The 12,100-nt window shown below is 47.6% G+C and overlaps 1 protein-coding gene across 1 annotated transcript in view; it reads right to left on the bottom strand.

The window, feature by feature from the left end:
* LOC138854434 (protein charybde-like) overlaps nucleotides 1-8,101 on the bottom strand; it is a 43,953-nt gene extending 35,852 nt beyond the window's left edge. Inside the window, exon 1 of the mRNA XM_070097718.1 lies at nucleotides 7,273-8,101. Within this exon, the coding sequence (XP_069953819.1) occupies nucleotides 7,273-7,339 (67 nt within the window). The 5' untranslated portion in view covers nucleotides 7,340-8,101. The remainder of the gene's footprint in view (nucleotides 1-7,272) is intronic.
* Nucleotides 8,102-12,100: the final 3,999 nt, after the last annotated feature.

Below are 12,100 nucleotides of genomic sequence, written 5' to 3'. Positions count from 1 at the left end.
TCACACAGTGTTTCACACAGTGTTTCACTCAGTGTCTCACACAGTGTTCCACACAGTGTTTCACTCAGTGTTTCACACAGTGTTTCACACAGTGTTTCACTCAGTGTTTCACTCAGTGTTCCACACAGTGTTTCACTCAGTGTTTCACTCAGTGTTTCACACAGTGTTTCACACAGTGTTTCACTCAGTGTTCCACACAGTGTTTCACACAGTGTTTCACACAGTGTTTCACACAGTGTTTCACTCAGTGTTTCACTCAGTGTTTCACACAGTGTTCCACACAGTGTTTCACTCAGTGTTTCACACAGTGTTTCACACAGTGTTTCACACAGTGTTTCACTCAGTGTTTCACTCAGTGTTCCACACAGTGTTTCACTCAGTGTTTCACTCAGTGTTTCACACAGTGTTTCACACAGTGTTTCACTCAGTGTTTCACTCAGTGTTCCACACAGTGTTTCACACAGTGTTTCACACAGTGTTTCACTCAGTGTTTCACTCAGTGTTTCACTCAGTGTTTCACACAGTGTTCCACACAGTGTTTCACTCAGTGTTTCACACAGTGTTTCACACAGTGTTTCACACAGTGTTTCACTCAGTGTTTCACTCAGTGTTTCACTCAGTGTTTCACTCAGTGTTTCACACAGTGTTTCACACAGTGTTTCACTCAGTGTTTCACTCAGTGTTTCACTCAGTGTTTCACTCAGTTTCGTCGCTCGGTAACACTGTCTCAGTGAACAATACCTGAACAAAAGCGTGTTCAGGAACGTGTGTGTGTGTGTATGTACTCACGTAACCTATATGTGGTTGTAGGGGTTAAGTCATAGCTCCTGACCCCGCCTCTTCGCTGTTCGCTACTAGGTCCACTCTCTCCCTGCTCCATGAACTTTATCATACCTCTTCTTATCTCTGGAACATCCTGTCTCTGTCCACCTTGTCAGTTCCTCTCAGTATTTTATGTCCCTATCGTGTCTTCCCTATCTCTCCTGTCCTCCAGTGTCGTCAGGTTGATTTCCCTTAACCTCTCCTCGTAGGACATTTCCCTTAGGTCTTGGACTAGTCTTGTTACAAACCTTTGCACTTTCTCTAATTTCTTGACGTGCTTGACCAGGTGTGGGTTCCAAATTTGTGCTGCATACTCCAGTATGGGCCTGACGTATATGGTGTACAATGTCTCGAACGATTCCTTACTGAGGTGTCGGAATGCTATTCTCAGGTTTGCCAGACGCTTATATACTGCAGCAGTTATTTGGTTGATGTGCGCCTCAGGAGATGTGCTCGGTGTTATATTCACCCCAAGATCCTTTTCCTTGAGTGAGGCTTGTAGTCTTTTTTCACCTTCCCCACTCATTATGACTTTACATTTGTCTCTGTCCATCTTGTCTATTCCACGCAGTGTTTTGTACGTCGTTATCATGTCTCCCCTGACCCTCCTGTCCTCCAGTGTCGTCAGACCGATGTGTGTGTGTGTGTACTCACCTATTTGTACTCACCTATTTGTGGTTGCAGGGGTCGAGTGTGTGTGTGTGTGTGTGTGTGTGTGTGTGTGTGTGTGTGTGTACTCACCTATTTGTGGTTGCAGGGGTCGAGTCCTAGCTCCTGGCCCCGCCTCTTCACCGGTTGCTACTAGGCCCTCTCTCTCCCCGCTCCATGAGCTTTATCAAACCTCGTCTTAAAACTGTGTATGGTTCCTGCCTCCACTACGTCATTTTCTAGGTTATTCCACTGCCTTACAACTCTATGACTGAAGAAATACTTCCTACTATCTCTCTGACTCATTTGTGTCTTCAACTTCCAATTGTGGCCTCTTGTTTCTGTGTCCCCTCCCTGGAACATCCTGTCTTTGTCCACCTTGTCTATTCCACGCAGTATTTTATATGTCGTTATCATGTCTCCCCTGACCCTCCTGTCCTCCAGTGTCGTCAGGCCGATTTCCCTTAATCTTTCTTCATAGGACATTCCCCTTAGCTCTGGAACTAACCTTGTTGCAAACCTTTGTACTTTCTCTAGTTTCTTGACGTGTGTGTGTGTGTGTGTGTGTGTGTGTGTGTGTGTGTGTGTGTGTGTGTGTGTGTGTGTGTGTGCGTGTGTGTGTGTGTGTGTGTGTGTGTGTGTGTGTGTGTGTGTGTGTGTGTGTGTGTGTGTGTGTGTGTGTACTCACACGGGTCGGGTCATGGATCCTGGGTCCGCCTCGTCACTGGTCGATATTAATTCACTCTCTCCCTGCTCCATGATCTTTGTCATACCTCTTCTTAAAGCTATTTATGGAACTTGCTGCCACTATCTCACTCTCCAGATTATTCCAGTTCCTGACAACTCTAAGACTAAAGAAATACTTCTTAACATCCTTATGACTCATCTGGGTTTTCAGCTTCCAATTTTGTCCCCTTGTTTCTGTATCCCATCTCTGAAACATTCGATCCCTGTCCATCTTGTCAATGCCTCTTAGTATTTTATACATTGTTATCATGTCCCCTCTATCCCTCCTATCCTCTAGTATCATCAGGTTGAGTTCCCTTAACCTCTCCTCATAAGATATACCCCAAAGCTCCGGGACTAGTCATGTTGCAAACTTTTGCAATTTCTCCAATTTCTTGACGTGTTTAATAACCAGGTGTGGGATTGATACTAGTGCTTGACGTATACGGTGTACAGTGTCGTGAATGACTCCTTACTTAGATGTCGAAACGCTTTCTCAGGTTTGCCAGGTGCCCATATGCTGCAGCAATTATTTGATTGATGAGCGCCTCAGGGGACGTGCTCGGTATAATGCTTTCCCCAAGATCCTTTTCCTAAATTGAGGTTCGCAGCCTTTGATCCCCTAGCCTGTACTCCGTCTGCAGTCTTTGTGTGTGTGTGTGTGTGTGTGTGTGTGTGTGTGTGTGTGTACTCACCTATTTGTGGTTGCAGGGGTCGAGTCCTAGCTCCTGGCCCCGCCTCTTCACCGGTTGCTACTAGGCCCTCTCTCTCCCCGCTCCATGAGCTTTATCAAACCTCGTCTTAAAACTGTGTATGGTTCCTGCCTCCACTACGTCATTTTCTAGGCTATTCCACTGCCTTACAACTCTATGACTGAAGAAATACTTCCTACTATCTCTCTGGCTCATTTGTGTCTTCAACTTCCAATTGTGGCCTCTTGTTTTTGTGTCCCCTCCCTGGAACATCCTGTCTTTGTCCACCTTGTCTATTCCACGCAGTATTTTATATGTCGTTATCATGTCTCCCCTGACCCTCCTGTCCTCCAGTGTGGTCAGGCCGATTTCCCTTAATCTTTCCTCATAGGACATTCCCCTTAGCTCTGGAACTAACCTTGTCGCAAACCTTTGTACTTTCTCTAGTTTCTTGACGTGTGTGTGTGTGTGTGTGTGTATTTTTTCCCCTCATCATTTCCCATCTGTCCCATCTTTCCCAGGTGGTGGTTGCCCTTTGTTCTCAACCGTCTGTTCATTTTTATATGTGGTGCTTCGCGCGCCACCTGTACATTGCAAAGGTGATGTTCCTGTCTCATAAACCACCTGTTTCCTGCGCCAGCTGGTGCTCCCTTGCCATGAACCACCTGAGCCACATTTAGCGGTCGCCCGATTTCCATCACATGGGCGTGTGGGCGTGTTAGTGACCCCCGTGCCAACTGAAGGCATGGGAGTGTCTGTGTCACGCCCACGACCACGCCCACATTCGTTTGCCCACGCCCCATTATCTATGGCAACACAATACCCATTACCCAAGGGAATTCGGTTCACCTAGCTGTATATACATGAGTCGATTCTTAGCTCCTGGCCCAGTCTCTTAAATACCCGGTGTTAACGACCCTGTTCTCCAAGGGCCGATATTCTTCGATTCTTTGAGCAAACAGGGCCCAGCCTGTTGTGGGTGCCCAGATGTGCTCACAATATCGGGGCATCTGGGCAACTACCAAGATGCCCCGATGGTCTCACCATGACTCGTGAAGAAGAAAAACCTTGGGGAATATCTTGGCAAGCCTCTCAGAGCCTCTGGTGAGATCCCAGATCACTTGTGAGCGACTTGCCAACTGTCTCGTAAGATCCTAAATAAACTAAGTGTTAAAAGTTGCAACGCTTCCTCCTGCATGCAACCTTCACACACACACACACACACACACACACACACACCCACACACACACACACACACACACACACACACACACACACACACACACACACACACACACACACACACACACACACACACACACACATCTGGAGTTGTCAGGAAGTGGAATAGTCTGGAAAGTGACGTACTGGAGGCAGGAACCATACATAGCTTTGAGATGAGATTTGCTAAACCTCAAGGAGCAGAGAGAGAGAGAGAGGGCCTAGTAGCGATCAGTCAAGAGTCTGGGCCAGGAGCTATGAATCGACCCCTGCAACCCCAAATAGGTGAGTACACACACTCATCAACAGCACCTGGAGCAGGCAGTCTGAGCCAGACAGGACTACTCACCTGGGCGAGTTATTGCCCTGCCAGTCAACAAAGTAGCGAGCAGCACAGGTAACACCTGGTCAGCAACAACAGCAACGTACCAACAATGACGCCCACCATAATAAAGGAAGGAATCAGAGAGAAAACAAGAGTGACCAAGTGTAACTGAGGTGTGTGTGTGTAACCCCGTGTGGTAGAGGTGTGTGTGTAACCCCGTGTGGTAGAGGTGTGTGTGTAATCCCGTGTGGTAGAGGTGTGTGTGTGTGTAACATCGTGCGGTAGAGGTGTGTGTGTAACCCCGTGTGGCAGAGGTGTGTGTGTGCAACCTAGTGTGATAGAGGTGTGTGTGTAACCCCGGGAGGTAGAGGTGTATGTGTAACCCCGTGTGGTAGAGGAGTGCGTGTGTAACCTCGTGTGGTAGGTGTGTGTAACCCCGTGTGGCAGAGGTGTGTGTGTGTAACCTCGTGTGGTAGAGGTGTGTGTGTGTAACCTCGTGTGGTAGAGATGTGTGTGTAACCCCGTGTGGTAGAGGTGTGTGTGTAACCTCGTGTGGTAGAGGTGTGTGTGTAACCTCGTGTGGTAGGGGTATGTGTGTAACCCCGTGTGGTAGAGACGTGTGTGTAACCCCGTGTGGTAGAGGTGTGTGTGTGTGTGTAACCCCGTGTGGTAGAGGTGTGTGTGTAACCTCGTGTGGTAGAGGTGTGTGTGTGTAACCTCGTGTGGTAGAGGTGTGTGTGTAACCCCGTGTGGAAGAGGTGTGTGTGTGTAACCCCGTGTGGTAGAGGTGTGTGTGTAACCTCGTGTGGTAGAGGTGTGTGTGTAACCTCGTGTGGTAGGGGTGTATGTGTAACCCCGTGTGGTAGAGGTGTGTGTGTAACATCGTGTGGTAGAGGTGTGTGTGTAACCCCGTGTGGTAGAGGTGTGTGTGTAACCCCGTGTGGTAGAGGTGTGTGTGTAACCCCGTGTGGTAGAGGTGTGTGTGTAACCCCGTGTGGTACAGGTGTGTGTGTAACCCCGTGTGGTAGAGGTGTGTGTGTAACCCCGTGTGGTAGAGGTGTGTGTGTGTAACCCCGTGTGGTAGAGGTGTGTGTGTAACCCCGTGTGGTAGAGGTGTGTGTGTAACCTCGTGTGGTAGAGGTGTGTGTGTAACCTCGTGTGGTAGAGGTGTGTGTGTAACCCCGTGTGGTAGAGGTGTGTGTGTAACCTCGTGTGGTAGAGGTGTGTGTGTAACCTCGTGTGGTAGAGGTGCATGTGTAACCCCGTGTGGTAGAGGTGTGTGTGTAACATCGTGTGGTAGAGGTGTGTGTGTAACCCCGTGTGGCAGAGGTGTGTGTGTGTAACCTCGTGTGGTAGAGGTGTGTGTGTAACCTCGTGTGGCAGAGGTGTGTGTGTAACCCCGTGTGGTAGAGGTGTGTGTCTAACCTCGTGTGGTAGAGGTGTGTGTCTAACCTCGTGTGGTAGAGGTGTGTGTGTAACCCCGTGTGGTAGAGGTGTGTGTGTAACATCGTGTGGTAGAGGTGTGTGTGTAACCCCGTGTGGTAGAGGTATGTGTGTAACCCCGTGTGGCAGAGGTGTGTGTGTGTGTAACCTCGTGTGGTAGAGGTGTGTGTGTAACCCCGTGTGGTAGAGGTATGTGTGTAACCCCGTGTGGTAGAGGTTTTGCACATGCGCAACACTTGGAAAACGTTTCTCCACACAGTGGCTTCATCAGTCCAATACACAGAAGAATGGCTGAAGATCACAAGGAGTTTGAGGTAATCAGTCCCTCAGCCTGAAGTCGATGTGGTCAGTCCTTCAGTCATGATGGACTGACCACACTGACTCCAGGCTGAGGGAATGATTACCTCAAAATCCTCCTCATTTTTCATCTTTCTCTGCATTGGACTGAAGAAGCCTCTCCAGAATAAAGATAGGCAAATGTTGCATAGTTTATCTTGTCGGATTTGTAAATCATTTATTCACATTAGAGTACACTGTTAGAAGAGACATGATCACGATATATTAGATACTCAGGCATATTAACGACGTAAACCAGAGGAGAGTGTGGATTATGGCAGAATGTGGGTCATAACAAAGTATGGATCAGGGCAGAGTATGGATCAAGGCAGAATGTGGATCAGGACAGAGTATGGATCAAGGCAGAGTGTGGATCAGGACAGAGTATGGATCAAGGCAGAGTGTGGATCAGGACAGAGTATGGATCAAGGCAGAGTGTGGATCAGGGCACAGTATGGATCAAGGCAGATTGTGGATCAGGACAGAGTATGGATCAAGGCAGAGTGTGGATCAGGACAGAGTGTGGATCATAGTTGAGTGTGGATCATAGCAGGGTGTGGATCAGTGAAGTGTGGATCAGGACAGAACAACATGAGAGGAACTACAACCCGGGAACATCGATTGAAGTGCAACGCCCAGGTGGCCCCGTGGAATGTGAGGAAGAACGTGTTCATTGTTGAGGCAGTGGATGAATGGAAGACGTCGGAGGTTTGGGCACGGGGGGTAAACTTCATACACTGCTTCGAGTGTAGGTACGATAGACCTAGAAGACAAGGATCTGTTCATACAAGGCAGTTGACAGCTAAGGAGCAAACAACAGCTGTTGTTGTTGTGCGTCGAGCAGGTGTTGACGGGTAGACTAACTTAACTTAGTAGTAATCAAATAAAGAATTAAGACACATGCAACATCTAGGTATAAAAACAAAGATACCCAGATGTTATACATGTGTATAGTTTTCTATCTTGTCGTTATTGTATACCATTCATGCACAAACTTAGAAGCAATAAAAGGTTAAATATGATAATATTTTTTATAGCAAAAGACTGGTGGTACTGACCATCGGGAGCGTCGAAGGGTCCCAACACATCGTATAGGTTTGGTCTGATTACTCGTAGTCTCTCCATCGTCAGCGTCGAGGGAGGGGGCGCAGGAACGTTGAGAGCTCTTGTTGTTGGTGTTGATAATGCTGGTGTTGCCTGTGAAGCAGCTGTTGTTGCTGGTGTTGCGGCTGGTGTTGCCTGTGAAGCAGCTGTTGTTGCTGGTGTTTTTACTGCAGCTAATGTTGCCGGTGACGCCTTGATGGTAATGTTCTTGCTTCACTCTTATAAATCGTTGTTTCTTGCGTGCCGTCCAAATCTACCTGGAGTTCCTCAATTAATCTCGTTCGGTCACTTCTTCCTAAATGCTGGGAAATTCCTGTAGCCGAAGCAGTTTTCTCTTTGCTTGAACTGGAATTCGAAGTCTTGCGTGCTCCCTGCCGTGGAAGGACACTCAGCCCTGGGGCACACCGATCACACTTCGACTGCCCGATGGGACTTTCACTTCGCTGGTGACCTTCGAGATGCGGTTTGACGGAACAAGCACTCAGTGGAGGCTTGTGGAGTTTTGGAGGCGGCGGCAGCAACGAAGAAAGGAAGAGAGACGGAGGAGAAAGAGATGATGGAGAACGGTAGAGCACCCGTACGTGGCTACAGCTGACGGGACACTGGCAGTAAGTGGCCTTGAGTTGGCAGCCACGGCCGCTTCTGGCATGCTTGGAGCACAGGGGCCCTCCAGGGCCCTGTCTCTCCTTTCCTCTGTCCTGCCTGTTTCTCCTTTCTTCCCTGTCCTGTCTGTCTCTTTCTCGCTCCTGTCTGTCTCTTCCTTGTCCCCGTCTCTCCTTTCACCGAGCCTGTATTTCTTCCTTACTCCTGTCTGTCTCTTCCCGTCTCTGTCTACCTCCTTCTTCCTGTTTATCTTTCTTTATCTGTGAAATCGTCCGAGCTAATGTATGTTCTCTCTCCGCCCCTCCACCCGTCCTTCTGTCCCTGCTTCAGTCCGTGGAGTAGTCAGGGCTAGTGTGTGGCACAGTAGTGCCTGGCTGACGTGGTGGTACGTCCGTTCTATGGGTCACTGAGTGCCACTCCTCCTAAATGGCACACCTGTTTATACACACGTGTGTGTGTGTGTGTGTGTACTTGCCTATACGTCCTCACCTATATGTGGTTGCAGGGGTCGATTTACAGCTCTTGGGTCCCGTCATTTCTCTGGTTGCTACTAGGTCCACTCTTTCCCTTCTACAAGACTCTTATTGTGCCTCTTCTTAAAGCTACGTATAGATGCGTCTGTATGTGTGTGTGTGTGTCTGTGTGTGCGTGCGTGTGTGTGTGTGTGTGTGTGTGTGTGTGTGTGTGTGTGTGTGTGTGTGTGTGTGTGTGTGTGTGTGTGTGAGTGTGTGTGTACTCACCTAGTTGTACTACTCACCTAGTTGAGGTTGCGGGGGTCGAGTCCGAGCTCCTGGCCCCGCCTCTTCACTGATCGCTACTAGGTCACTCTCCCTGAGCCGTGAGCTTTGTCGTACCTCTGCTTAAAGCTATGTATGGATCCTGCCTCCACTACGTCGCTTCCCAAACTATTCCACTTACTGACTACTCTGTGGCTACTCTGTGTGTGTGTGTGTGTGTGTGTGTGTGTGTAACGGTAATGTAATTTGTCTTAAACGCTTGTTTAACAAAGTGTGTAAAAGTGTTAAAAAGTGTGTAAAAGTGTGTAAAAGTGTGTAGAAGTGTGTAAAAGAGTGTAAAAGAGGGGTAGAATTGTGTAAGAGAATTGTGAATGTGGAAAAAAAGGAATACTAAGAAGATATCAGCAAGAGAATTTAAGTGAGGTTGAGACTGTTAGTCGACCTTCAGATTGTTGTAATTATACAAGGGTCGTGTTGTGGTGTTATTAGGGTTGCTGGGTAGAGACATACACTCTCACTTTCTCTCTCTCTCCCTCTCTCACTCTCTCTCTCCCTCTCTCACTCTCTCTCTCCCTCTTTTTTTTTTTTTTTTTTTTTTTTTTTTACACAGGGTTTGACAAGGTTAAGGATCCCTAGCTTTATTGACAGCTATATTACAGGTTAAGGATTCCTAACTTTATTGGCAAGGTAAGAGCTGTTACCTACATCAGCTCATTTGAAAGCATTTTTATTGTTATGAGACATACAAGTAGGGAACAGGATGAAGTTGGAGCCATCTGTGGGCCAGCATTTTCATTTGATCAACTGACTTTATCTCGTTGACATCATTATGCTGTACGAATGTGTTCCATACTCGAGTCATCCTGGGTATGTATGATCTCAGATGGAGTGATGTTCTGGAGAAGGGTACAGCCAGAGTGAAGTTGCTGCTTTCTGCCCGTCTCTCTCTCTCTCTCTCTCTCTCTCTCTCTCTCTCTCTCTCTCTCTCTCTATCTCTCTCCTCTCTCGCTCTCCTCTCTCTCTCTCCTCTCTCTCTCTCCTCTCTCTCTCTTTCTCTCTTTCTCTCTCTCTCTTTTTCTATTTTTTTTTTTTTTTTTTTTTTTTTACACAGGGTTTGACAAGGTTAAGGATCCCTAGCTTTATTGACAGCTATATTACAGGTTAAGGATTCCTAACTTTATTGGCAAGCTAAGAGCTGTTACCTACATCAGCTCATTTGAAAGCATTTTTATTGTTATGAGACATACAAGTACGGGACAGGATGAAGTTGGAGCCATCTGTGGGCCAGCATTTTCATTTGATCAACTGACTTTATCTCGTTGATATCATTATGCTGTACGAATGTGTTCCATACTCGAGTCATCCTGGGTATGTATGATCTCAGATGGAGTGATGTTCTGGAGAAGGGTACAGCCAGAGTGAAGTTGCTGCTTTCTGCCCGTCTTGTGGCATAAAAGCTTGTTTCACGCTGTCCTCGAAGTGGATCCAAGTGTGGTATTTTGACAATATTGGCCTTGTACATAACAGTAAGGCCACCCACATCCCTCCTATGTTGAAGGCTCTGCTGAAATGACAGATCTATCCAGGATGGGTCCAGGCGAGAGATGAGACGTCTTGCTCTGTTCTCTACTCTGTCCAGCAGTCGCAGATGAGAGGGGGGGCAGGCAAACCAAGAAAGTGGAGCATACTCAAGGTGTGAGCGTACTTGTGCCTCGTATAGGATCTTGCAACCCCTACTGTCAAGCAGATGCGAGATACGGCGAAGTGCCGTAAGCTTCCTGGCTGCCTTGTTTGCAAGATTTACAACATGGTTCTTCATGGTTAGTTTGGAGTCAAATTTCACCCCAAGGATATCAACTTCTTCTCCAGGTGCCAACATCCTCCCATTCATCCTTACTACTGCGCCAGCATTACCATCATGGTGCCTAGAGACGATCATCATTTGCGTTTTCTCAGGTGCAAATGTTACTTGCCATCTATTTCCCCAAGCTGATATAGCTCTCAGCTGGTGATTGATGTAGCTTAGAGCAGCTGGCATTTCTTCTCTTGGATAAGTGAATGTCAGTGTACAGTCGTCTGCATATGCATGTGATTCTGGGATGAGATGAAGAAGGTCGTTGAAGTAGACATTCCATAACAGTGGACCCAGCACGCTTCCTTGTGGAACGCTTGCCCCAATAGGATGCCTTGCTGATTCCGTTCCATTGAGGACTACACTTAGAGATCTACCATGAAGGTAATCACTGAGGAGACATAGCGTAGAGCCTGCAATTCCCAGTGCTTGAAGTTTTGCTAAGAGGCCCTGGTGCCACACCCGGTCGAAAGCGCCAGCAATGTCCAGTGCTACCACACAGCTGACTTTGGATTCATCCAGTGACTGGTGCCACTTAGTGGAGAGGTTTAGCAACAGATCAGCAGCAGAGTAACCTTTCCTGAAGCCATATTGACGATCACAAAGTAGTGAGTGGTAGTCAAAAAAATCTGTCATTTGTCTTGAGATAATTGTTTCAAGGATCTTACCAGTGATTGACAGGAGTGACACTGGTCTGTAATTGCTGATTTCTGCTCTGCTCTTCTTTTTGTGAACAGGGACTACATTTGCCTCTTTCCATGGAGAGGGCCATTTACACTGTACTAGGCAGTGCTGAAAGATGCGAGTTAGAGGTGCTGCTAGCTGGTCTGCACATCTTCTCAACAATCTTGGGCTCAACTTGTCTTGGCCCACAGCCTTTTCTTGGTCAAGTGATTTAAGAAGGAAATGCACCTCCTCCTGCCTTATTGTCACCACTGACAGTTTTGACACAGTTCTTGCAGCTAGCCAAGGAGGGTCCCTTGCTGGATCAGGAACTTGCATTTTGGTAGCAAAGTGTTCAGCAAAGAGGTCCGCCTTCTCTTGACTACTAGTAGAGGTGGTCCCATCCTGTCGATTTAGAGGTGGAATAAGTTCATCAGGCAGATAACCTTGTCTGTCCTTGACCAGGGACCACCAGGTTTTGGAGCCTACCCTACCTGATGCTAACTTTCTTTTAGTGTCCACCTCCCATTTAGCAATGGCCCACTTTTGAACATCACCCATATGCCTGCAGGCTTGCATGTGCAAGTTCCTGTTATAGGTGGTAGGATGTCTCTTATACCTTCGCCATGCTTTGTACTTAGCAGTAGCAGCCTCTCTACAACGAAAGCCAAACCAAGGCTGATCTGTAGGCTTTGTCACATATTGTCGGTGAGGAATGTGTTCTTGTTGCAGATTAAGGATGTGTCCAGTGAAGGCTTTCACTTGGTTGTCAACATCCCCCTGGAGAAGAGCATTCCAGTCGGTGGTGGCGAGCTCAGAGCAAAGGGCTGGCCAATTACCTCTTTCCCATAGCCAGGTTGTGCGTGTGGACTCCTCACCTCGTTCTGTTGGGATCTTAAGTGTGGTAAAAACAGCCTTGTGGTCAGA

This window comes from Cherax quadricarinatus, chromosome 4 (genome assembly GCF_038502225.1).
Source record: "Cherax quadricarinatus isolate ZL_2023a chromosome 4, ASM3850222v1, whole genome shotgun sequence".
NCBI classification, from domain to species: Eukaryota; Metazoa; Arthropoda; class Malacostraca; order Decapoda; family Parastacidae; genus Cherax; species Cherax quadricarinatus.
This window is presented reverse-complemented; position numbering and strand designations above follow the sequence as displayed.